Raw genomic sequence first — 27,947 nt, forward strand, 5'->3', positions numbered from 1 at the left:
AGACTCATAATGAGCTGCATGTTTTAATCAGTAATAAAAAGTCTCCCAACAAGTAAAAGTCCAGGACATAATGACTTCACTAAGGGAATGTATAAAACATTTAAAGAAGAAGTAATACAAATTCTTAAAAATCTGTGCTTTACTACACTTATTCTACAAGGCCAGAATTACCCTGGTACTAGCACAGTGCATCAAGAGATTGAAGAACTAAAACCATGTGATTATCTCAATAGACAGAAAAGGCACTTGATAAAATTCAACATCTCTTCACGATAAAAACCCTCGCCAAATTAGGTATAAAATGAATATACCTTAACAAAATAAAGATTATTCATGACAAGCTCACAGCCAACATCTTCCTAAATGGAAACAAGCTGAAAATATTTCCTCTAATATCTGGAACAAGATAAGAATGTCCCCTTTTACCATGCTCACTCAACATAGTACTAGAAGTCCTAGCCAGAGCAATTAGGCAGAAAAAGAATTAACAGGCATCCAGACACAAAGGAGGAATTAACATTATCCTTTTCTGCAGGTGACATGATCTATCATAGAGAAAACCATAATGGCTTTACCAAAAACATTTTAGAACAGATTAACAAATTTGATGAATTTTTAGGATATACGTTCAATATACAAACAATAGCATTTTATATACCAATGATGAACTTGCTGAAAAGTGAATTTAAATAGCCACAATAAATAAATAAATAAATAAATAAATAAGTAGCTGCAACAGAATTTAACTAAGCAAAAGATCTCTACAATGAAAATTATAAACTCTGGATGAAGGCAATTGAAAAGAAGACATGAAAAATAGAAAGACATACAATATAATGAATTGAAAGAATTATGGATTGTCCATGCTAACCCCAGCAGTCTACAGAAGCACCATAATTCCTTCACAACATGAAGAATATTCTTCATAGAACTATTTTTTTAATTGTAAAATTCACATTGGACCACAGAAGACCCCACATAGCCAGAACAATCTGAGGCAAAAAGAACTAAGCTAAAGGCACCACAATTACTGACTTCAAAATACACTGCATAGCTTCAGCAGTCAAAACAACATAAAAACAGATGCAAGGAACAATGGAACAAAATAGAAAACCGAGAAATTAATCTTCCTATCTACAGTCAACTGATTTTCAACAAAATCTCCAAAATCATACACTGGAGAAAGCATAGTCTCTTCAATACATAGTGGTTGCAGAACTGGATATACGTATGCAGAAGAATGAAGTGGTATTCTTGTCTCTCACCTTATACAACATCAACTCAAAATGGAGTTAACACTTAAATGTTAAGACCCCTAGTGAAACTACTAGGGGGAAACGTTGTAAGATATAGGTATAGGCAATGAGTTTTTGGATAAGGCTCTCGAAGCACAGACAACAAAACAAAGTAGAGAAATTAAATTATATCAAGCTAAGAAGTTTCTGCGCAGGAAAGGAAATAGTAACAGAGTTAAGAAGCAGCTCACAGAATGGGAGAAAATATATGCCAACTATCCATCTCACAAGGCTTTAATATCCATGATATATGAGAAATTTAACTCAATAGCCAGAAAAAAGCCAAACATGTATTCTGGCATAAAAATGTAAAATCACTGAATAACCAGTTATTGGAAAAAATATACAAACACCAAAGTAGTATATGAAAAAAATGCTCAATGTCATTAATCATCAAGGAAATGCAAATGAGAATCACAGATGTTATCTCACCTTGGTTAGAAAGGCTCTTACCAAAAAATCAAAAAAATAACCAGTGCTGGCGAAGAAGAAGAAGAGAAGGAGAACCCTTGCACTGTTGGTGGGAGTATAAATTAGTAAAGCCATTATAAAAAACAGTACAGAGCTTCATAAAAAAAACCAAACAATAGAACTGCCATATGATCTAGCAATTCAACTACTGAGTATATATCCAACGGAGATAAAATTGGCTTATCAAAAACACATTTTCACTCCCACATATATTGTTGCACTATTCATCATAGCCATATGGAATCAACTGAATGTCTACCACCAGATGAATTGATTTAAAAATGTGATATGTACACCTGGTGGAATATTGTTCAGTCATAAAATGAGCGAAATCCTGTCACTGTGTCAAAATGGGTGAAACTGGAGGATATTGAATGAAATAAGCCAGGCACAGAAAGACAAATACTGCATGGTCTTGCTCTTTATTAAAGTTAAAACAATTGATCACAAGAAATAGAGAGTAAAGTAGAGGTCACTAGAGGCTGGGATAGAGAGGGAGGAGGGGAAATAATGAGACAGTTGGTCATGAAATACCAAATGGAGGTGGGAAAGTAATTTTAATATTGTATAGCACAATAGGTAACCACATTCCATAACAATGTATGGAGTTATGCATTCCAAATTATACAGAGAACTTGAATGTTACCAACACATAGAAATGATAATGTTTGAGAAGATGGAAATGCTAATTACCTTGATTAAATCATTACATGTTGTATACATGCATCAAATTCTAATACTGTGCCCCATAAAAGCATAGTGTACATCAATTAAAAGTAAGTTTTAAAAAGAAGAAAAAATGTTTTCTGTTGGTATGTATAAATAGATTTATACAAATCAAAGAGAACGTTCTTTATTAGATTAAAATACACAAAGAAAATGTTATAGAAAAGACTTCATTTAAATTTACCATTTCATAAAGTCAAATCAAAGGGGAAAACTTAGCCTAATTTAATGCAGTGCACTAAAACAAAGATATATGGTAGGCCTGACTTGCTTACAGATTCCTTGAAATTGAATGTTTGTAGTGGTAGATGTGTATATAAGCCATGTCCTGCCTTAAGATTAATTGGCAGGATCTCTGTGTATTCATAGATTCAGTTAAAGATGGGAAAGAAGAAGGAAGCCACAGACTCTTGGCCTTAAGAAAAAAAAAATTTCCTTTGTGAATACCATTTCAGAGCACTAAGATATTAGGTGATATGATAGTGTTTCTTTAAATTATATTAAAAATACACCTTTTGGGACTGAGGATGTAGCTCAGTGGTAGCATATATGAGGTGCTGAGTTCCATCCCTATCACTGGAAAAAATATATATTTACATATATAATCTATATACCTTCTTTAACTTTTACTGGTGGCATGTTTAGGTTACCAGTAAACACAGATTTGTATACCTGTTCCTAGTTATTGAAGTCCTGAAAGGGACCCTAAAGAGAGAGGTTGTTCCATATGCATCAGGGTAAAATTCTGAATGCATTTTTCATTACCCCCAGCATTGGGACTACTAGTTTGGAAAATGAAGAGATTTGCTCCAGGTACCATACTGATTAGAGTTTTTTGTAGAATGAATTAGCAATTTATTTACATGAGCAAGTTTAATTTCCTAGCAACAGCACCTGCTTAAAATGCCTAACATGTTTCAAATTCAGGTCAGCCACTAGCCACTGGTACTATGTCCTTGCTTAAATTACTTTTCCTATTTTATCACTATATTTTTAAGATATAATAATTTAAAGGTATTGGGTTCCAGATGAAGATTCAAGATCATGCTGACACTGAAAGATCTGTTTACTTGTATATCTACAAATAAATGGGGACACTATTTGTGTGTGTGTGTGTGTGTGTGTGTGTGTTCATCCTAACAGTGTTTTTAGAAAATATTAAATTTGAAGATATTTTCAAGTTTCTTAAATTGTTGACATATTGGGTTAAAATCCATTTATAATTTGATGTTGTTTTTAAATAGAAAATGTTTAAAGTTCTGATAAGCTCCATATTGTAATTGCAATCTCTGGAAATGCCTAACAGCCCTATCTTGTTCTTTTATCACCCCCAAACCATAATTAAGTGAATTTTATAATGCCTTACCTAGTCCTGTTCCTTCCTGTTTTTGAACTGGGAGAAATTCTTCAATTAAAAGAAATTTAATGTGAAAAAACTCTTATAAATTAAGTTGTTCAATTGTTTTTTTTTTCGTTATTTTCAAACTCTTTAACTGTATAACTCACAGCCATGAAAATTCCTAAATGCAATTAATAGAAGGCAGAATTCTTTTGGCTCAATTTGCTGCTGATATTTATGAAGTAGTGAAGGACTTATCCACTACCCACAGCCCATTTTGAAATTTCTTTGCCCAAAGCTATTTTTCCCTTACAAGTTATTCCTCCTACCAGTTTCAGGCGCTTGGAAAATGTTTGAATAAATTTTCAAATCTCAACTATGCTTTCCTCCCTCCCTATCGAGAGACAGATCATTTTCCCATATGGCAGCTGATTTAACCCCCTACTCCTTTCTCACCAGAACCCCCCACACTAACTTCAAAAACATCATCTATTTCTTGACCTTTCTATCTGTAACTCTCCATCTCAGTCCGTCAGTTTGAATAAGCAAGCTAGTTCACGATATCAAAATATTTGTGTAAATGGAACCAGTCATAATTTATTGCTTCTAAAATTATTTCATGGGATTGTGGTAGGCACTGTTTTTGCTGAGGCATTGGGGTTAATCTCAGTGGAAATGAGGCCTGCACTCTATGTTATTATAGCATATTTTGAGGGGGGAAAAATCTCTCTAATCACAGTTTACCTGCTATTTATCTAGATTAAGAACTTCCAAAAAAGTGACTATCATCATTTGACATCATGATGCCGATTGTGATCCTTCTCATAAGCTTAGCAAAATTCAGATACTTGTTTATATGTCTCAGGATCTGTAAGATAAGGAATTTCTCAAGAGATAAAAAGGAAGGTATACAAGTCAGTTTTTCATATAGCATACAAAGGGAGAAAGCAACAAAAGAAAAGAAGGAGGGGATCTGGAAAGCCTTCCATGAAATGTGTGAGTACCTTTATTGCATCGCAGCCAGTGAGAGGATAGGTCTGGCACTGAAAACTTCCCCTGGCACTCCCACTGAGACAGACCCCCCCCCCCAATGCACTTGACCTTCCCCTCTGCTCTGCTAGAAAGGTCCCACTGGAGATGGGAGGAATCTGTTAGGAACTGGGCATCTTACCTGCCCCCACCTCTAACCAGTTTTGGTGAAGAACTTTCCATAATATCCCTTTGATGTTTTCAGATATAGAATCCCTTTGATGTTTGCAAAGGTGGGCTCCTTTCTGTGTTAGAAGCTGGACCTGGCTGGTCAGCTTGCCCTTCATGCCCTCGCTTTTGAAATTACTTTATGTGTTTTGTGGTTATTTTGGTGTTCTACTTTTCTTAGCTTTTGTTCCTTAGCCAGCCCCTTCCACCAAAGGGGAACCCATTCATAGGGAGAAAGATGATATCTGCATTTGCAGGCTGTTTTTAGACTGCATGTCTTTTTGAATGTTCCAAGAGTCCAGACAGAACCCAACCAAAAAGGTCCACGAAGTAAGTTTATCATGAACCTGTTTTTTTAATTACTATTATTTTATTTTATTTTGTGAAGCCCTGGAGTAGGTAGATTACCCATCACAGCTCTAAACTTTCAGCAATCTTTCCTGGTGGTAGGTATTACTGCCACTTTTTTACATTAATGCGCAATAATTGCTCTTATTTCTGGAGTACAATGTGCTTTGAGACATACATACATTGTGGGGTGATCTAATCAGGGTAATTAACTTATCTCTCACCTTAAACATTGTTTCTTTGCAGTAAGACCCTCTTGTAGGTATTTTGAAATTTATACTATATTATTGTTAACTGTAGTCACCCTGCAGTATAACAGAACATCAGAATTTATTTGTCCTCTCTCATTGTAACTGTCTACTGACCGACACATCTCTCCTTATTCCCCTCTCCCTTCTGCCCTCCCCAGGCTCTGGTAACCATTGTTGTACTGTTTACTTCTTTCAGAATGTCTTTCTTGGGATCCACATCTTGCAATATGAATGCTCCCTGTTTTACAAAGGAGCATGTAGGCCGAAAGGTAAAATGGAAATCACCCCAGTTTATAGAGCTAATAAATGGTGGAGCTAGTATTCACACTTTTGCCCTACAGTGTAGTATTATATAGGAATGGAATTATCATTGTTCATATTAGCTGCTATATTATTTCCTAGGCAAAAGATCACTACTGTCTTTCCTGTTCAACATAGGACTGAATGAAAAGAATACATGACTGAAGAGTATAAATCATAATTAATGCAATCATAATCACAGTAAATAATTTACTTACTCTTGGGTGATTTTGATGCTAATGTAGGCACTGTTAACAGCATATAACTCCACTCTCAAATTGTTTGTGAATAGGTATTTATGGTCCTCAAATCTTCAATAGTTGGTGCAGAGTTCTATTATGTTCTGGTTTGTGCTGTTGTTAGGTCATGTGAGGTTTCTCCCCTGTAGTCAGAGAGTTAATAGGTGTTTTTTGAACATCTGCTAACTGTAAACTTTAACAGGGAACAACTGAATTCACCAGAGAGAACCTTTGCTTGTTAAATCTAAGCAAGGAAAAAATCATAACTAAATTAAGTTCTGTGTTACAAAGGGTAAAATATACTTGCAAAGTGTATTCTATGGTTTAAATGTCCCCTAAAGGCCCAGTATTAAAGGCTTGGTCCTCAAGTTGGCATTACTGAGAGGTAGTGGGAACTCCAGAGATGAGTGCCTAAGGACAACAGGACAGAGTGTGCACTTGAAGGGGACTGTGGGACCTTGACCCCTTCCTCTCCCCCTTTACCCCCTGAGGCTTGTGAAGTAAGTGGTTTTATTCCATCATGCACTCCTGCCTTGGTGTGCTCCCTGGCCACAGGCACAAATCACTAAGACCAATTAATTATAACTAGAACCACCAACACTGTGAGCCAAAACAAACCTTGTATTTTATAAGTTAATTATCTCAGGTATTTCATTATAGTGATGAAAATATGACTAACACAGTGTAGAAGTCTGAACAGAAATGCACAACTTTGTTTGATGTAAGTTCATCTTCAGTCTGGCTGCCAGGGAAACTAAAAACATTGACATTTATCTTCATGAATTCACCATCAGAATGTGGCCTTTAGCTGAGATGATTCAAAGTCTTATTTGAACTACACATTAGAAGGTGCCAATATTTCTCAATAATCAGCTCATATGAACAAAACTCAAAATACTAGCCAATAGCTAAGAAATAAATGTATTACATTTAAATGAAAAGGATGCCATTATGATTTGATAGAAAAGAAAATAAATAATTCTTGATAATTTTGCATGTGATATGTGTGGCTAGTATACCAGTGCGTAAAATAAATAATGTACACATGTCATGAAATAAGGCCTGTTTTTAAGGAAGATAGGTATGGTATGGAAAAGTGAGTGTGCTAGAGGATAAAGAGGATGGATTGTTGAGGTTTTATGAAAGGCCACTGAAGAGTTAATCTGTGTTATGTTAATGAAGGACTAGAATAATGAGACTTCAGTATGAAAAGAGGAAATAGGCAAAAATAGTTTCTAAATAGATGAGATTCTTTGAAATAACAATTTATTGAATGACAAAGTGTGTAATAAAGGAGGACTGGTTGTTTACCACTTCAGACTTCATTAATCTCCTACTTAAGCAGGTGAAAGAGTTGAAAACCTCTCAGTTTAAGTCATCGTTCCTTCCTTGAAAAAGTAAAATATTGAATCAAAGAGAATCGTTAATAATCAACCAAAAGTTTTAATACACTTGTGATTATATAATCAATTATATATCTAATCACAGAGGATGAGATATGTAAGTTAATCCCCAATTAGCTGAGTTTACAGTATGTTCTGATAATGTCCCTAGGTGTGGAGACAGGTTTGAAAAGGCAACAATAAAGTAGGACCTAGACCATAGAATTAAAATACAACAAGTCACATAAGCTAGTATGCCAAATTGTACAGCAAATCAATGTGACCATCATCGTAAAGGATTAATATTATAATGAATTTCTAAAAAAAAAAATCAAGACCAGTTTATTACTTAGGATAAAGTCTAGAATCCTCATTTTTAAACAGCCACTTGTAGTCAAGGGACAGTCATGCAAAAAGTGTAATTCGAATTAGTCATGGGTGTGGTAGGGACTATGCCGCAAAAGACTTCACAACCTCTGCCTGTGGGACCCACAGAAGGCTTCTCTGAAGAAGTCACATTTAGTTGAAATCTGAAGAAATCAAAGTGTGCCAAGGGAAGTGGCAAAGGTTATATTAGTAGCAGTAAGGAATTTCATCAATTAATTTAAACTCTGGGGAATGCAGTCCTTGCAAAGTTACCATGTGGCAGTTTCTAAGCGAATCTGATGAAACGGACCACGGATGTGCTTGGAACCCATGAGTCATAACGTGGTGATATAAAGTATGCTCTTGACCTATGACAGGGCTATTATTACTGGAGTTGCTGTACCAGAAAATATGATCATATTTGCCATCTGGTGAAATACGGTGTCTCGCCCCGGTTGAGGTTCACAAATGACTAAAGCCCTAAGTAGCCCACAATTACTCAGTTGCCCAAAGGCCCACAAGTAGAATGGAAGTTGTCTGTGTTTCATCAGAGCCCTGGACTGGATGGAGTCTGCAGTAGGGACTGGGGGAGGATGCACACTGCTTTATCTTTAATTTTCCTTTGTGGCGTGAAGTACTTCAGTCCCATCAGCCAAATGATTCCTGATCATGCACCAGTGTCACATAATAAGATTCTGAGGACATGAAGACAAAAAATAAAATGCAGTCCTTGCTTTTTATTTTTAGAATTATCTTTGATATGTAATTTTAAAGGACAAATGTGTATTTTTCATATTAATGTTCTAATTTTATTTTTAGAATTCTGTGTTATATAATATTTGCAAGACCTGTGTATTTTCCATAATTTAAATTCTAGTTTAAGTGAAAACCTAAACTGCTTAGTAATTGAAATCAGAGTATAATAATTGCTAAAAATGACTACTTCTTATTATACCTCACTTTTGCCTGTGTAATTAACACAGCTTTTTAGATAAGTTTCTGAAATAATGGGGTTTAATTTCTATGTGGTTCCATTAAATGAAGTATTATAAATGGGAATCTTCTTACAGGACCAAATGATTTGAGGATCTTGCATTTTTTTATTGTCTTGTATATTATAAGGTTAATAACATTTAAGAAGTGAAATTTATCATTAATTCTCGGTACTTGCAGAGAAGGAAATTAAAGCTTAGTGGAATAAGCAGGTAGACAAAAATGTTTGAATATATGAATGGAAATCATGAGATAATAAGAGCCTGAATTCAGAAGTTACCCTCTCTCTTCTGTTGAGGAGAAAGCAACCTGAGAGAAAACATCTGGAGCAAAAGAGGAAATGAAGTGAGTGATATGTTTTAAGCTATTAAAAAACTGCCAAATTTTCTGGTAGCACAGGAACCTATTAAAAGGATATGGTAAGAATCCGGGATATTAAAGCACCTTGAAGGGGTAATTGTAACAGGAAAGTAATAAATAGAGAGTAAGAGGAAAATTTTTAAAAGTGAGAAGAGGAAAATAAAACAAACCAAGGGCCAAATAATCCCTGCCTAGGGATACTGCCCAGGAAGGCTGATTTCGCCAAATGGGCAGTAAGCCTAGCATCTAGCATTTCTTATTTCCCTTTCACACTGAGAAACATGAAGTAATCTCTTTAGCAGCACTTATTACAGTGATCAGATCACCTAATAATCCGAAATGTTTCCTTCTATATGAAGATTTTTGTTTTGCTCTGTTTCTTGTGAAATGACAGCCTTTTGTTGTCATTAACTCCTCCTTCAGTCACTACTAGTTTCCATGAAAAAGCATAATCCCTTACACTCCATAGGTCCTTTATCATTATTGGAAAGAAAGGTGGTTGAGGATCCTAGAAAAACAAGAATAAAAAATGTTGTTTTTATATTTTTAACATGTGGTGTGAATGGGATAACTTGCTTATCAAATTTCTGAAGTTATTAATTTCCCATTAAAGTGATTGGATTATTCACTTTTGTCAAGATTTGAAATCACAAAAAATGTTAATGATGTGTATACTTCACTAAATTTCCCTTAAACATTTATTTTAGTCTTCACAAGTTGCCATTGTGTAGTGAAGATGGATTGTCTTAAAAATTGCTAAGTGAATTTTATTTTAAAAAAATCATACCACCTTTAACTAATCCTGCCTGTGCAGTCTGCATGTTTATGATACTTGCTGAAAACAATGCTATACAGACCTTGGAAAAGTTGCAACAACATTTTCTGGAAAATATAATAGTAGGTATGTTCTAAGTCTAAGCTGCTTAATTTTTGACATAATACATCAAAGGAAGTATGCTTTGGTTCTTAAATCAGGAAAAGAAATTAAAATTTTTAAAACTGATCTTCTAGATCATCTGCATAGACCTTTGATTTGAAAACCAGGAACCAGAAGCCTTGAGCCTTTTTATATGGAACACCTATTTCCTTAAGATAATAAGCTGGGCAGGGGGGTAAGCTCAGTGACAGAAAGCATGCTTAGCATACATAAGGCTCTGGTTCAATGTTTGCCACTAAAAGAAAAAAATATATTGAATTAGATTGCAATATTCTGTTCATCTGTTTGCATTTGCTTGAGTCTATGGATTTGTTCTCAATTATTTTCAATAATGAATAATGTCAGAGGACTTGAAATTTCTTTTAAACTTCATGGAGTACTTTTTCAGATGCATTTTATGAGAAACCTTTTCATTATGAAATAGAAATTCAGTAAGTATAAATACTTAGAGGTTTTTGGGTTTTCTTTTTAACTTTCATGTAAAGGAACTGTACCTAAATTTTCCTAATATCCTAAAAGGGAGAGTATTTTCTTTTTACTTTGCTCTGTTCTAAAACAAACTGTACCGTTTTCACAGACATCACCAAAAATTAAATTTTTATGTCTAAAGCCATGAGCCTTCTGAAATGTCTGTGCTGCTGATTGGCTATTTAAATGTTCTCTTTTAAAATAAGGTCTGAAGTTATTATAATGTTTTGATAAACAGTATATGAATCCTCTCCAAACTGTAGTGTCATGTTGCTTAGATATTTGTCTCAGGTTTAGATATATTCATTTTTAAAATACCTTGCCATTTGCAAACATAGCAAGGATAAAGTGTAGATAAGAAATGAAGGAATAAAACCTAGAGTAGGTAAAAATGTCTTGATTTGATGATACAGTGATAAAAATTTGACTCATCTTTACTAAAAATAATTTCCTTTGTAGTCGTAAAAAATTGTTTACTAAGTTAAAAGAATGGTAACATCAGGCTCATGGACTTTTATGGATAATTTAGGTGATGGCATTCAGCTAGTCAAAGAATATAACTTGGTTGGTAAGAAACCAGTGTAAAGAAGAAGTGGCTAGAGTGTCTCTGCTAGTTGGTAAACTGTGGTTTCTTGTACCCAGAACAATCTTGATATTGAAGAGGTAAAAGAGTATATCCATAGCCCTAACATCTTGTGTTACATTTTTTATGCCCTTCATGCCCTATAAGTAGACCTTAACATGTGCCTTTCCATCTCAGTCTTTCTAGATATCTTAAACTCAGGAGTTGGAATGCATTGGAAGAGGTCCTTACTCTCCCTAAAACCATCTACCTCTCTTCCTTTAGTGGTACCCAATATGTTGAAATGATCAGATGATAATCCATGAGAGAAAGATTTTGCTTAAGTTGAAATAAATTGTTAATTTCTTTAATTTTAGTTATTCAGTTTTCTTTCAGTCATGCACTGATTCAATTACTGGCACAAGTAATAAAGGTATTCTATCATGTAAGTGTTATTTGTGACTAATATCAATCACATTATGTTTAATAAACACCCACATGCCAACAAGCATTACTCTACACAGGCTGACATGTTAATGAGACTTTTTTGTATATATCATTAAAATTGAGGATGCAATGAAGAGAACAGGAAGTAACCCTCAGAGTAGAGAGGAACATGAATCCAATGCACCTTGCGTACTAGTAAACTGTACTATGTACAATTGTCCCTCAGGGAACAATCCCTGAATTGGCATGGTAACATTAGCTATCTAAATCTTGGCATTATTTTAGTAATAGTACAGTGATATAAAGTTAGTTTTCTGTATAGCATCCAGGTAATAGCTATCTGAGAATAGGTAGTCATGTTTCAGGCACTGATCATCTTAGGAAAGAAATGCTGAACAGGTAGGTGAGTGCTTTTGTGTATTAACTGATATTTCCACAGTAATCATAATTTGATACTATTTTATATTTAACAAAATGTAGACACAAATATTAATTACTCAGAATTTTTGTAATCTATTGATGAATATATCTTCTACCACAAGGAAAGGAGAAATTGTTAATATTAATAGCAAATATATACATGCTGGCATTGTTCTAAGCAGGATAAATTTTGGACACTGTCAGCCATAGGTAAGAAAGTACTAGGAAGCTGGTTCTGGTTTTGTTGTGAGTCACAAGTGATCTGGGTTCACCACCACAAAGAGCAGTAGATGACTGAAACTTACTCCTTCAGGCGACTTTGATTAATATCTCCCCTTCCCCTTGCTCCTGACCTCTGGTAATACTGATATTAGGTTGATTTTTATGAAGTATCTGATTCATCCTGTGTACCTTTCTATTCTGTTTCTCTGAGATCAACTGTTTTGCCTTCCACCCAAGATATCATATAGTATTTATCTGTGTGCCTGTCTAGTTTACTTAGCATAATGCCCTCCAGTTCCAACCATGTTGTTGTGAATGACAGAATTTCCTTCTTTTGTAAACACTGTGCAGTATTCCATTGTGTTTGTATACCACATTTCTTTATCTCTTTCTTCATCTGTTGGTGCTTCCTTAGGTTATTTTCTGTTGGCTATTATGAATAATGTTGAAATGAGCATGAGAGCACAAATATCTCTGTGATGTACTGATTTCAGTTCTCTTAGATGCATACACAGAAGTGGTATTCCTAGAGCATTTGGTGATTTTATATTTAGTTTTTTGAGGAACTTCCGGACTATTTTCCAAAATGACTATACACCTTTACATCCCTATAACAGCATACAAGACATTACACTGTACCATGCAAAAATATACAATTTTTGTCAAAATAATTTCAACATTTTAATTTTTAAAACCAGTGTTTGTGCAACTTATTGTTAAAATAAAAGTAAACTTATTACTTCATGAGGAACTTTGGTGTCTGCCTTTCCCCAGCAATAAAGTGTCCTCTGAATTGCGTCTATGGTTTAATTAATGTCGTTTTTTAAAAAGGAAAAGTATAGCTGGGTGTGGTGCATGCTTGTAATCCCAGAGGCTTAGGAGGCTGAGGCAGCAGGATCTTGAGTTCAAAGCCAGCCTCAGCAAAAGTGAGGTGCTAAGCAACTCAGTGAGACCCTATCCCTAAATAAAATACAAAATAGAGCTGGAGATGTGTGGCTCAGTGGTTCAGTGCCCTTGAGTTCAATTTCCAGTACCCACCTCCCACCAAAAAAAGGGAAAAAAAATCTAGTACTTATCGAGTACCTTATTGTTAGGCACTCTACTAACACTTAACATAACTTCCTTCTCTCATTTAATACAACAACCTTAAAACTAATGAATATCCTCATTTTGTATAAGAGGCTCTACAGAGTTTAAATCAGAATTTTTAACACTAAATTATAAATAGAAACATTTTGGGCTAGATAATTCTTTTTTGTGTCTATTTAAAGTGAATATAAATAAGTGCTTAAAAACAGGACTTTTGAAGTCAAAAGCTAAGTTTCTGCCTCAGCTTTATTAGTTTATTAGTTAGATGTGTGACAATATGACCTCTCTGCTTCTCTAAAATGGGTATGATAATAAAAGCCAGATGAGGTGTGTTTGAAGATTGCACGAGTTAATATTTGAAGTGTCTGGTTCCTTGTATGTACTATGCAATATTTGCTTTATTAGGATGATTATTATTTCTTATAAATACTTTAAAAGACTATTGCAATTTTAATAAAAATAAATCCATGCCTTTTGTCACTTAGTAATATTATGTATTTCCTCATATACTCTGCATGTATTCTTTGTTGGTTAAATTTATAACTAAGCATTTTTTTAACTTATACTATAAATGATATTTTTCTTCCTATGCAGTTGCTGATTTTTCTGTCAGAAAACTATTGATTTTTGTGTACTGATCCTAAATTCAGACACTTCATTGAATTTTCTTATGACTTACAGTTCATTTTTAAAAGCTGGAACGTTTGAATCTCTTTTGACTCCTTTCTTTCTTTCAAGCCACACACCAAATCGCATCAGGCCTACCTTAGTATGTACAGTATGTAGCCATTCCCATTCTGTCCCAAGCATGCCATCCTACTCCTGAATTATTGGCAAGTTCTTCCAGCCTCTGGGTTCATCCTACTGCAATCTATGCTCAAAAGAATTTAGGACCAACCAAGGATCATTTTTCTCCTCTACTTCTATTGCCATCTTTTTTCTTTCCTCTATTGCTAAATCAGCTAGCACTTCCTCATAAATGTTGAAAAATAATAGTGAGAAAGACCAGTCCCATTTTTATTCTCACTTTAATGAGAAGGACTTAATATTATTTAATATACTGCTTGTGGTTAGGTTCTGTTAAGTAATTTTTAGCATAATTTGATAGTTTTCTGATATTCAGTTTCCTTGGTTTTTGTCTAAATAGTTGGTTTTGTCAAATTGTTTAGGTAGCTATTAACACAATCATGTAGGCTTTTCTCTTTCTCATAGTCCATAGGGTCATTTTTATATCCATCATCATATTAATGAGTGAAGCCTGTATTGAGTTGAAAAATACAATGTCTTTTAATCTACTGATAGATATTTAACTAAAATTTATTTGGAGATTTGTTCAGTTCCCTCTATTTGTGTGTGAAGTGGATCTTAATTTTTAATTTTTAGTTATGGTCATTTCAACAAAACTTTGATACAAGATTTCAGGTGGTTTAATTTATTTTATTTATTTATTTTTATGGGAGAAAGGATTGAACCTAGGGGCACTCTTACTAAAAGCAGTGTTACATCCCCAGATCTTTTTTTAAAAAAATATTTTTAGTTATATATGGACACAATGTCTTTATTTTATTTATTTATTTATTTTTATGTGGTGCTGAGGATTGGACCAAGTGCCTCACACATGCTAGGCAAGAGCTCTATGACTGAGCTACAACTGCAGCCCTCCTTTCTTTTTTTAAGACAGGGTTTTGACTACATTGCTGAGGGTACTTTTAAGTTGCTGAGGCTGTTCTTGAATTTGTGATCCTCCTGACTCAGCCTTCTGAGTCACTGGGATTACAAGAATGTACCACTGCACTTGACTGTGTTTTGTTTTTGTTTTTGTTTTAACTTTTAATTGAGAAGATAGCATCATTTAAAAATTTTTTTTATATTGTAACTGTAAATTTGGGATTATGTGTTCCTGTACAGTTCATTGGAGCTCTCTTAGAAGACCCCATTCTATTTCATTTTTTTTATTGATAAAGGTTTGATAATCTTTTCAATTTCTTCTAGTTATTATTCTGTTCACTTTCTATAATTTTCAATAAATGTTCATCATTTGCATTTTCCTAGTCATCCATTTATTTGGTTTTTCAAGTTTAATTAGCATGAAGTCACATAAAATATACTTATAAATTTTAAATATGTTCTTATCTGTGTATATCTTCTTCATTGCTTACCTTGTAAATTTGTGTTTCATTATCTCTCCCCCTATTTTTTCTGAGAACCAGTTTTGATTTTAATTCTGATTTTTAATTTTGTTCTTGATACTTCTTATAATTTTTGTCTTTATTTTTTTGCTTTCTTTTAATTTTTACAACTTTGTTAGTTGAATTCATGGCTTAAATTTTATGCATTATTTTTATTTAGTAATATGGTTATTTTAAACCACCTATTTCCCACCAAGTACAGTTTTGACAATTTCTCATAAAATTCTCATAGTTTCATGAAAATAACTCCATCATGTGTTTGGTAGTCCTACTAAACATGCTTATTGGCTTGGCATGCTAAATATTACCAAATTAATTGCAGTCAATATTTTTAAAACTCATATACCCAAATTACCAGGCTGACTGATGAGTTTTATTTGTAATGGTCCTTAGTATTTTTCTAGCCCCTGAATATAACTGTTTGGCTGATTTGAGTATAACCTCAAAAATTCTCTGCAGTAAGACCTCAGAATAAAGCAAATATAATTAAACAGTGAACACTATGGCTTACACTTCAGAGGCTGGGTTCTGGAATTTGACTCCTGAAATTGAATCTTTGGCTTTTTATGTAGTTGCTGTGTTACCTTGGTCAAATTACCTTTTGTATATTTGGTAACCCATAAAATGAACATAATAGCGGTCTCCACTTTTATGATTTCTGTAAAGAGAATATTAGTTGATATAAAAAGCACCTGAAAACGCATGCCTTATAGAAACCATTTAATAGATGTAAATATTACTACTTAAAATTATTTTCAATATAAATCATGGAACAGATAAACATTGCAGTGCTCAAATAGAAAACAGGAACATCTATTTCTTTGTATGAGTAGCATTCTTCTAAGCTGAAATATAAGCCAATAAGCACTGCAGAATAATTGCCATCTTATTAATTTTATTACCCCTTCCAACAAGCTCAGACTCCAGTTGACACTTGCAGAGCTGGGCCTTTTTAAAATCCACATTCATTTGTTGGCAGGGTTTCACACTCCTGTCAGGTTCGATAATTCATGGAGTAGGTTTAATTGACAGGATTTTAGTTAGTATGAACTAGAAACAGCCTGTTTTGCAGGGTTGGTTTATTTTTGTTGAAGGAAGCTGGGTGTCTGACAATTATGTTTACCAGCGAATGTATTCTCTGCTATACTCCTTAAAATTCTTGGGAGTGAGAAAAGAGCCCTGTGTCCTCACGGTTTTTAAATTCCTACATGAGAACGAAAATTTTGTCTACAACACCAGACTTGTTTGTTAAACATAAAAGAACATAAATCCTCCCTGGGTCCCCAGGGGTATGTTAGAGAAAGGGAGTGATCATTATAAACCATTTACCACTGTGTGCGCTGTATCATGTTGCCGTGAGAAAGTGATGTTTGATTGGCTCATAAAATAGGCTTAGTAAATCCTTTAAATACTGACGTGGGCAATTGTGCACATTGAAAATTAATACCTGAGAGTGTATTATAAGGATTACTGTGCCTCCAGAGTGGTCACCTGGGCATGGATCTCTCTGAATTGGAAGATGATTGTGTATTTCATGTCAAATGTTACTTGTTTTTATCATTTCTCTTTCATTTAACTATGGCCTACAGTTAGGCTTTTCATCATTGTTTCCTCTCTTCATTTTCTTCTGCATGTTTTGAGCTGTGTTAGAGTACATCGACCAACCAGCCTCTGCTATGAATCTGATATTCTGCAAATGGCACTCTTTGAAAGCAAAATAAAGAGACAAACAAAAAACTTCAAATTATTAGGGATATTAACGGGGTTTAATTTATTATTCTTTTTCCAGACTCCTGCATTCTCAGTAGGTTGAAAGGAAATATTAAAATCAGGTGGCAGGGGTAGTTTTTTCTTTCTTTATGCAATTTTGAATGATAAGCCATCAACAATGAGGCATGGGAATACTTTCCAGGTAGATCCTCTTTTAATCTGTTTTATTTTATTTTTGTGGTGTCGAGGATTGAACCCAGGCCTCACGCACACAAGGCAAGATCTCCACTATTGAGATATAAACCCCAGTGCTGATCTCTTTTACATGATTCTTGATGCAATTTAAGTCAACTTAAAAAATGCAATTTTTTAAATCATGTGCTTTCAAAGGGTTATTTTCTGTTTCCATTAACAGGAAAAAAATAAGCCTTAATAAATAATTATTTTATTAACATTTAAAATTATGTAGAAGGACTGGGATATGGCTCAGTTGGTAGAGTGCTTGCCTAGCATGCACAAGGCCCTGGGTTCAATCCCCAGCACTGCCCTCCCCAAATAAACAAACAAACAAACAAATAAACAAATAAAATTATGTAGATAGCTTAAAAATTGTTGGATATGGCCATAAAAATTAATATTAGAATAATTGGAGGAATTTTAGAACTATATTTTTATGACATGAGTTCTGGATACAGCTTAAAATGCCTAATTTACTGTGAAACACTAACACATGCTAAGTTCTACTGTTTTGTAAGCAAATAATATGGTACTTTTTTAGATGTGCATTTCATTTAACCTTCATGAAACACAAATCTATGCAGTATTTTTAAAATGCTATGATAAATGTATGTGCCAGACTTGCATGAGCATATAAGAATTAATTGCCCACTATGTAGTGGTAAATCCAGAAATTGTTATAAAAGTTGTTTTTAAATGGCATCATATTCAGCAGAAAATGTTCATAAAGTAAGTAATAACAGATTAATTACTGCTCTCTTATTTGCAGGACAGTGGTTTTGCATCAGCATATAGGTTATTCAGCCCATGATGTTTTTCTTTTGCAGTGCTGGGTAACAAACCCAGGGCATTGCACAGGCCAAGCTAATGATGTACCACTGAGCCATACCCTCAGCCCTCAGCCCTCAGCCCAACAAATAAAAGACTTATTTGTTGTTTAATAAATTCTTAACCTTTACAATTCAGACATATCCTTATGTAGTAAAAATACCTTTTTAAATACTTCCAAAGAAGTTATAAATCAGACAAGCACATATGGTGCCTTTTTTTTTTAACAGAAATAACAAGAAAGTTATGTATAGTAAAATAGCTATGAAAATTGCTAATTTTTTTTCCCCGAGTGTGATATTCTTTTCTCATGGGATGCTTTCTATATTCAAAAGATTATAATAGTTACTTTTGAAAATGTTCTCAAGAAAAATTTTGATACAGGTGGGGGAATGGCAGATGCCTGAAATTCCAGTGGCAGGAGGCTGAGGCAGGAGGATTGCAAGTTCAAAGCTAGCCTGAACAACTTAGCAAGAACCTGTCTCAAAATTTAAAATTAAAAAAATAAAGATCTGAGGATGCGGCTCAGTGGTTAAGTGCCCCTGGATTTAATCCCCAATAGAAATGAAAAAAAAAATCTTTTTGACCCAAGTGTTCTACCCATGGTGTTTATTGAAAATAACTTTATAATGGATACTTTCTGATTTTTATCTTTTCTGGTCTTTCTTTGGTGCATGGCTCTATTGACTGCTTCTGCTTCTGGAGGAAATTGTCCCCTTTCTCCTTTCATCACATCTGTGCCATTTCTCACTATGGTTTTACCTTTTTTCCTTGACTGTTCCTTTTAAGGATGCTTTTGTTAAAAAGATCTTTCCTTTTGACTCACACTTGAAATGTTTCTTGGTATTCCTCAAGTACATGGTGATTCTTTTACTTCCACCGATTGAATTCTATAAGGTTGGCAAAAATCAAATGCTTACAGGACTGAGTAATGTAAATAGATTAAATAGATGAAGAGATCTGGTGTTTTTTTGTTTTGTTTTGTTTTGTTTAGCTTTTAAAGTATAGGAAGTAGATGAGGATTTCTAAAACTAAAAAAAACATGGCTCATCCAGAACTGTTCCTCTTAGTGTTGGCTTCAGTTGATATGAGAGCCACGTGCCTGTCCAAATACTGATACCATGTTTACTATGTGCCTGGGATGTGGGTACTAGGGAGAAGACAACTCTCCTGGAGCCGACACCAGCTTTGGAAATGGACCCTCATGGAGTCACACTAAAGCTAAAGATGCTCACTTTTTCTTTTCTTTTCTTTTTCTCTTGTTTTGTTTTGTTATTGGGGATTGAACCCAGAGGTGCTTTATCATTGAGCTATATCCTCAGCCTTTTTTATTTTTATTTTTGACACAGTGTCTAGATACTCAATCGTACCAGATCACCAAATAAGAAAAAAAAAGTCAGAGATCCAGATTTTCTGTTCAGTGCTACTCTTTAATCTCCTTATTTTATTTTATTTTTAGAGAAACATAGGGCCTATTAAAACTGTGTTCCCTCTTTTGTTAGGTTGATTTAAAAAAGGAAGTTCCTAAAATCTTACTCCAAAATACCAAGGCCTGCTCACCTATGCCTGTTTTCACAGCATGATCTCCATCCTCTTCTTTGTCCCCCCCCCCCCTCTATTCATGACTGACCATGCTTGGAGCCTCTGTTCTTATATTACATCTTAGGTATTAGACTTCTTGCTAAAATGCATTTCTATTTCCCTCCCTTGCAACCCTTGGTCAGTCAATATTCTTTGACAGCTCAGATGTCAAGGCCTTAGTAAATTGACCCCAATTTCATTGTATAAAGTTACTCTTACTCTTCCAGTATTCCTCAGTATCCTTCAGTAGAGTTCTTATCAATGTGGTTTGTGGACCCGGAACCCAATGAAGCTGCGGTTTCATCTTTGTATCCTGAGAATCCCAGCTCAACATTTTATACCTAAACAATGCTTCATAAACACCTATAGAAATAGTGGAAACCTAAGTCAGATTTACCTCCTAACAAACAGATAGTCTTGAACAGAAGCTCTGTTTCCCAGGTGGACAGTCTTGGTGTGAAAATTTCCTTTTGTTGAAAATGATAATTACCAAATTTTGAACTAATTACACTTGAAATATTTTTAGATCTGTTTCACTCAACTCCCTTTACTCCTCCCTCTCCACCTCTTCACCTCTCCCACACCCTCACACCCAAACTGCTGCAGTGGGTGTAAAGAGTGACTTATGCATTTGTAATGTATGACCCTGGACTTGTCATGATAGAGCACAAACATTCCCTCTCCTTTATTTTTGAGTTTTCTTAAAAGAGGTGTCAGGGGAGTAAGAAGGATGCAGACTAGAAATGGATATAACTTTATTGACTGGTAACTTGGTGCCAACAATGTTTTCAAAACCATGAAAATACTGTGAGTTGGATAGCAGTGTCCTCAATTTACTGATGTGGAAAGTGAGGTTAATTTACTTGTCATAAGAGAGTTCTGGATAATTTCGGAGGAGGAAGATTTATAGCTGTAATTGGTTTGTTGTATATTCTGTTTGTTTTCAACATTTTTTTTTCTTCTTTGAATTCAATGCTATTTAAAATACATTAGTTTTGGTTATCTGGTATCTCCTGAATTTAAACTAAACTAAAAAAAAACCCTCAGTCATTTTAAATTAATGTCAGACTTCCCTTTTAACAGAATTTCTGGACTCTTCTGTTTAGCATTCTGAAATGCAGTTCATAGATGCCATCATCTATTTGTATGTGCAGTTTTTGAAAAATAAATATAATGTTGGAGCTGGGGCTGGGGGTCAGTGGTAGTGCACTTGCCTAGCATATGTGAAGCACTGGGTTCATTCTCAGAACCACATATAAATTTTAAAAAAAAAGGTTTATCAACAACTGAAAAACCATAAATAAATAAATAAATAGATATAATGTCCTGAGTATTATATAAACATGAAATAATAGCAAAATAATTTATACTGAAACATGTATTCTAATACACACATACATATTAATAGTTACACATGAAAATAAAATAAATGGTCAGATGTTTGGATCTTTTAAGTAGACTTATTTTAAATTTTGACAGCTGTAGATATAGATTAATAATAGATTTAACTGGGAACAGTGGTGGACACCTGTAATCATAGCAGCTCAGGAGGCTGAGGCAGGAGGATGGTGAGTTCAAAGCCAGCTTCAGCAACTTAGGGAGGTCCTAAGCAACTCAGACAGATCCTGTCTCTAAATAAAATACTTTTAAAAGGGGCTGGGGATTAAGTTCAGTGGTTAAGCGCCCATAGTTTCATTCCCTGGTACCAAAAAAAATAAAAATAAAAATAAAAGATTTAATTGTCTTTGTCTTAATTGTGATGCAGATATGATAAGTAGTGTTCCTATTGGTGACATGTCTTTCCAAAGTACTAACTAACTCTTGGTAGAGTTCAAAGCAAAATGCGAAAATCTTTCCTCCATTAATTTGAAACTTGATTTTCTATTTCTAGAAAATTTTGCTTAAACTAAAAAGTATATAAAATATATGTATTTATACATGAAGTAGGTTAGGTTCCACACTCAGATGCATGATAGCAAAAACTTTGCCTCAATGACATATCCAGTGAAATATTTTATAGGTGTTTGGAACATAGGGCAAAATTTATCATCAAGATTTTCTGGTATTAAGAATTTCTGAATCTAGTCCAGTATACTGTACTCATTCCCTTTTTTACCCCCAGTCATTGAGAAAACTTAAAAGTTCCTATTGATTTTTGAGGTTTTCTCTCATGGGGTAGTATTGTTCAAACTATCTCTTCCAAATCAAAGTTGCCATTTGTTTAGAAGAAATAATCATTTCTTACTAGTGCCAAGTAAAACAGAAATATATAAGAATTGATTCCTTTGTTTAATGATTTAATAGCCTAAGAAGATATTTAATATTAAAACTCTGTGTTTATCAAAATATATGTGATCTGAGAAGACCCAGGAAGATCATGCAGAGGAGGTAGTGTTCAAAGTGCATATGAAGCAGGTATACTGGAGCGGCGTTAGAAAAGTTGACATCTCAGATGAGGAAACAAAGCCAAGGAGTGTGGTACAAATGGAAGAGTTATCGCTAGGAACCAATGGGCAACAATAATAGGAACTAAGACTGGAGTAAGATCATCCTATCCAAATGGAAATTAAATTGAATAATTTATGAATCAAATGTCAAATGTAGTTCCTACAAAAATATAAGTTTATAATAACTAGTAACTTTGGAATTTGTTGATAGCAAATCTGGAAGACTTTGAAAAGAAGACTCGTTTCTTCAATTTGGATCTCATTTTCAGTGTATATCCTCTTTAAAATATTTAATTATATCTCATTTAATTATAACTCATTTCTAAGGTCAATAAAATCATTGAATCTATAGACACAGAATATGATTTATCAAAATAAGAAAACATGACTTTCAGTTCCTTCTACCTTTGTCTCTTTACAGGTATGATTTTGTAGAAGTTGAGGAACCCAGTGATGGAACTGTATTAGGGCGCTGGTGTGGTTCTGGTCCTGTACCAGGAAAACAGATTTCCAAAGGAAATCAAATCAGAATAAGATTTGTATCTGATGAGTATTTTCCTTCTGAACCCGGATTCTGCATCCACTACAACATTGTTATGCCAGTAAGTGCCACTTTAAGATCCCCTTATTTAAATGAGTCAGCTCTTTGTTTACTTGATTTCTCCTTTTAAATATGAGAATCAGAAAACCAAAACCAAAAATCCTTTCCCCAGCTTGGACTTCCCTCCGTTAAATGTCACTGTCTTTATCACAGATAACTTAAATATTGCCACTACAGCACATTAGCAGTGTTAAAATGCCTTATCATTGTAATTTAATATTTGTTTTTGCATTTATAGAATTATAGTCTGCCCCTCACCCTCCAGCTCTGCCCTCACCCCCCAGCTCATTGACTGGTATTTCAACATTGTTGGAAAGTACGTAGGGATTTTCTGTTCAGAAAAATAGAGAAATTTGCATTATACATTACTCACTTGGAAATCACCGTAAAATTTTTTCTCTGTAATGTCTTTTTGAGTTAATTTCTAGTTTAAGTCATATTAAATAATAAAATACAATTTTAGTTTTCTGGCATTTTTCATGACTTGTTATATGACATTTTTTAGCATTTAACTAAATATTCTTATGTTAAAGTTTCAATTTTTGAAGGATACTGGGTACTCTGGTGCTCTTATTTTCAAATCCATGTATTGATTTTGGAACGAGTATATTGTAGAGCTAGAAAACCAGCACTATTTGAGATTAACAGCACTAAATAGTTGTGTTTGCCTTAAAATTCCATGCTTTTATGTGATTTTCTACTTTTTTTTTTTACATTAAAGCATTATCATTTCTTTCTGTACCAAAAAGTTTAATTTTTAGTTTGTTGTTTATAAATATGATCTGTTTCTTTTGCTCTTTTCTTAGAGAAAAGCAAATTTATTAAATATTAATTTTTTTCAAATCAATGCAAAAATGAAATATATTTTTAAATGTAATTATCCCTGCTTTCCTACTTAAGATTTATTGTGTTAAAATAATATTTATGCCCCATTGTTTCCCCCAAAAAAGGAATTTTGAAAATTCTCACTAGAATTTAAGAAATATTTCTAATATTTTGTCTAATTATAATTGTGCATTGTATAATAATTGCAATGCTCTTGTATTTTGTGTATGATTTTGAATATTTGTATGTGTTTGATGCACTACAACAAAATGTTGGAAATTTTTTGTTTGTATCCTGTGCCTAAATAAGCTATCCAGACATTCCTATAAAGATATATTAATATTGTAGTGTACCTTTTAATAATCATCAGTAATATCACAATTTAAAAGAATCTAAAAACTTGATATCTTTAATGGTTTTGACAGAATATTTAATATATTAGTAGGCACACTGAGAACACAACAAAGTGTAGGCTGCTTTTATTACAATGTATACTCTTACTGGGTATAAAAATACTTACCATGTGCTAGTGACTCATGAGTCAAATTAGAAAATATGGAATCAATATTTGAATTTGTGTCTTACATTGTTAAGCTACAATTTCTCATTTTGATTGCCCACAGTGGAATTTTACATATTCATTGAGCAAAGAACTAAGAATAAATAATAAAAACAAACTGGAGTTTGGGAAACATAATTTGTTTATTTATTATGAATAGAATCCTTTATTATATATTATTGCTGATAAAGGAAATAGCTCTGAAATATTATAAATTAATGCTATTAATTTTGATCCATTTTCTTTATAGATTATTAAGATATCCAGATCATGCCATTCTAAAATTCTTTTTGCTATCATAGATTCTTTATCATTTTCTTTGTTACTTTCCAGAAATTTTCTTAATTTAATAATTTAATATTTTGAAATTTAATGTAATAAAATTTAATAATTTTACCTAAAAATGAAAATTATTAAGAATAGATTATTTTAAAAACAGTATTGATGAGCAATACATATTCTTTTTTTTTGGTGTGTGTGTGTGTGTGTGTGTGTGTGTGTGTGTGTTTGTGTGTGTGTGTGTCTGGGGATTGAACACAGGTCCTTGTGCATGGTAGGCAGACACTCTTCCACTGAACCACATCCCCAGCCTAATAAGTAATACTTTTTTTTTTTTTGTACCAGAGATTCAACTCAGGTTGCTTTACCACTAAGTCATATCCCTAGCCCTTTTTATTTTTTGAGGCAAGTTCTCACTAAGTTGCTTACAGTCTTGCTAATTTGCTAAGGTTGCCTTTGAACTTGAGGTCCTCTTGCCTCTGCCTCCTGAGTGGCTGGGATTACAGGTATAAGCCTGGCCTGATAAGCAACATTTTGATACTGTAATTGAATAAAGCCACTAAGAATCTATTTAACATAATTGTTCAGTATCCTCCTTCACAGAATTTATAATGTTAAAATTTTCTTTTAACTGAATATGGCCTTGGGATCCTTGGCTACATTTTTACAAAGTGATATGATGTACAGTTTCAGTTTTATCTTGCCTAAGGTTGTTAAGATTTAAGTATGGAATGATTAAATTTTAGTAGAAAACATGACACTGGTTTTATGAGAGCAAAGATTTTATTCATCCCTAATCTGTGATGAAAATAAAGTTTAAGTGTATTTGTATTATAAATTATACTCTTTGCATTATAATAATTTAAATGTGCATACATACTCAACTATTCTGCTACAGAACAAAACGTGAAAGCTAGAATATATATATGCCACCAATAAGGGTTATCTGATTTACTGATCACATGGGTTATCTGGTTATATAACCCAAAGAGTTGTGGGAATTAAATGAAATATGAAAGATAAAAAAAAAATCACAAAATTTTTATGGCACCTGGCCCCAGAGAGCATATTATAGTTTTTCAATAAATACTGGAGTATGAGTCACTGCAGTTTAACTAATAAAGATTCACCAACACTTGCACTGTATATCTAAAAAATGTGTATCAGAGTCATTAACATTTTTGTGAGGCAAAGAACCACAAGGATCTATAAAATGTACCGTATGTTCTTTTTGCTAAGAAAGCCCTGCCCCAAGGATTAGACTCAGTAAGAGATTTACAGTGATCCTGAGGAGACACCACAACTGAGAGATGCAGGTCAAGTTATCACCGGTTAAGCTGCCATTAAATTAAATTCAGTAGATTTTGAAATGATCTTTGAAAGAGTTTGGTAAATAGTAAACAAGGGCTTTGGTGTGCTATTGTCAGCTATCCTTGGATCTGTTGAGCCTTCGTTTGCGAGGCCCCTATAGGGACCTGAATTGAGCTGTAGATAATGGAGATTCATGAAGAAATGGCATAGGAGATATTCTAAACCTTACCACCTTTGAGATGCTGGGCAGAGAGAAACGAGAGTGCTTGAAGGTGGGGTCCTGCATTTATTAATACATGTAACTTGGTGATTTTAATTTTAAAGATTGCTTTCTGGAGAAATTATTTATATGCAATCTGAACAAGCTTTGGTTCTTTTGTGGTTTAAGTTTGCTTTCTCAGCTGACTGGCCATTTCTTCACCTGTCTCTTGTGTAGATCCCATATACCCAACTCTCCTGACTTGCAGACACATCTAGTCTATACCTAATAACTGCCTAAGGAAGGGCAAGATTTGATGAGTGAAAATTTGACAAGCGATTATGCTTTTAAGCCTTGCAGAATGTTTTGAATTATTGTTGTATACTGCTAAGTGACATCCCAACCTCCATGAACCCCCCAACACTTTGTACCAGGGCAGCAATCCATCAATCTTATCTGAGAATCAGATAAATGAAAGCCTAAAGGAAGAAAGTGTGCCTCTTAGCAGACTTAAAAGTTCTTGTGGCATTTGCTCAGGGGCAAGTGCCCCTCCAAGCCCCTGGATCATCTCCCATACTTTTGTTATTTTTCATTCTTGCCATGGGTGAACTTTCATACTAGCACACTCAGTTCCCTAGAGGCAATGGTCCCACTGATTGCAAACCCTCTGCTCTGAAACAGAACCTCTGCCGCAGCTGACCACAATGGTTTCTTAGCTTTGTAATGATAAAACTAATATGAACCGCAAGTCTTTAGTGAATGGTTATTCTTCCTGCATAGAGGTCTGTCATGAATGCCTCACACCAGACACATTATAGCTGCTCGGGATTTCATACCCATTGAGCCATTTCCCCTTAGAGTTGTCTAAAACAAAGTAGAATCGCACTAACTTCTCCTTGACTGCATGTTACCTTTATTGCTGCTACATGGTAGAGACTATTCAGCAACTGGAAAGCTGTTGAATCACAATAATGACACCAGGTATTCTGGTCCTGATATATTAGTGTGTTATCACCAAACCACCTTCTTTATATACTAAAGAGTTGTTCTAGTATCCATTTTGTTTGTTGTTGAGGAGTCGGTTGGATGGGTACACTCATTAAACATTCCCTATTTTACACATAAATTATTATAGCTTTTTACACATAAGTTATTTTACACATAAATTATGACTTTTACACATAAATTATTATAATAACTGTGTACTATCATCCTTGCCTGCGTTTTGCAATCAGTCCAATGAATATTTTGCATCAGTTTATAAACAAAGAAAAATTTAAGTTAAACCACATTTTTTTTCTAGGATGAATTACAAAGAAAGTTTATTTTAAAACTGTATTTTATAAATAAAAAAGATAACTGTAGCCTTCCTTAGGAGCATGAATGGGTATCTGATCCTGGTCAGCCTTTAGTTCTTTGTGATTCTGATTATCATGTGTCTTAGATGTGAAGTTTTAAATATATAACTTAACAATCTCTCAGGGTTGGCACCCAAGTTGCTATTAAAAATTATGTTCATCCTTGTAAGATAATTTGCATATTCTTCTTTTTCTTCAATTAATGAAGGCATATTTTATATATAAATGTACACATATTTATATGTATGTAAAATATATATTACAAATGTATAGGTAAACAAGTGATGGAATATTACTTTGAATAAAGTGATGCTGATACACTACTTAAGGATTTTACATGTTTTATAAATACATCATTTATAATGTTGTAATTTCAACATCATTTGCTTGATTCCCAAGTCCCTTAGAATA

The 27,947-nt window shown here is 33.8% G+C and overlaps 1 protein-coding gene across 2 annotated transcripts in view; it reads left to right on the forward strand.

Annotated features, from left to right (window-relative positions):
* The window catches only part of PDGFC (platelet derived growth factor C), a 202,424-nt gene that overhangs the window by 130,746 nt on the left and 43,731 nt on the right, over nt 1-27,947 (forward strand). For both annotated transcript variants that reach the window (XM_081304956.1, XM_081304957.1), the window contains one exon: nt 22,826-23,006. In XM_081304956.1, coding sequence (XP_081161082.1) covers nt 22,826-23,006 — 181 coding nt within the window. The remainder of the gene's footprint in view (nt 1-22,825; nt 23,007-27,947) is intronic.

The sequence above is a fragment of the Spermophilus citellus genome (genome assembly GCF_964194105.1).
Source record: "Spermophilus citellus genome assembly, chromosome: 8".
NCBI lineage: Eukaryota > Metazoa > Chordata > Mammalia > Rodentia > Sciuridae > Spermophilus > Spermophilus citellus.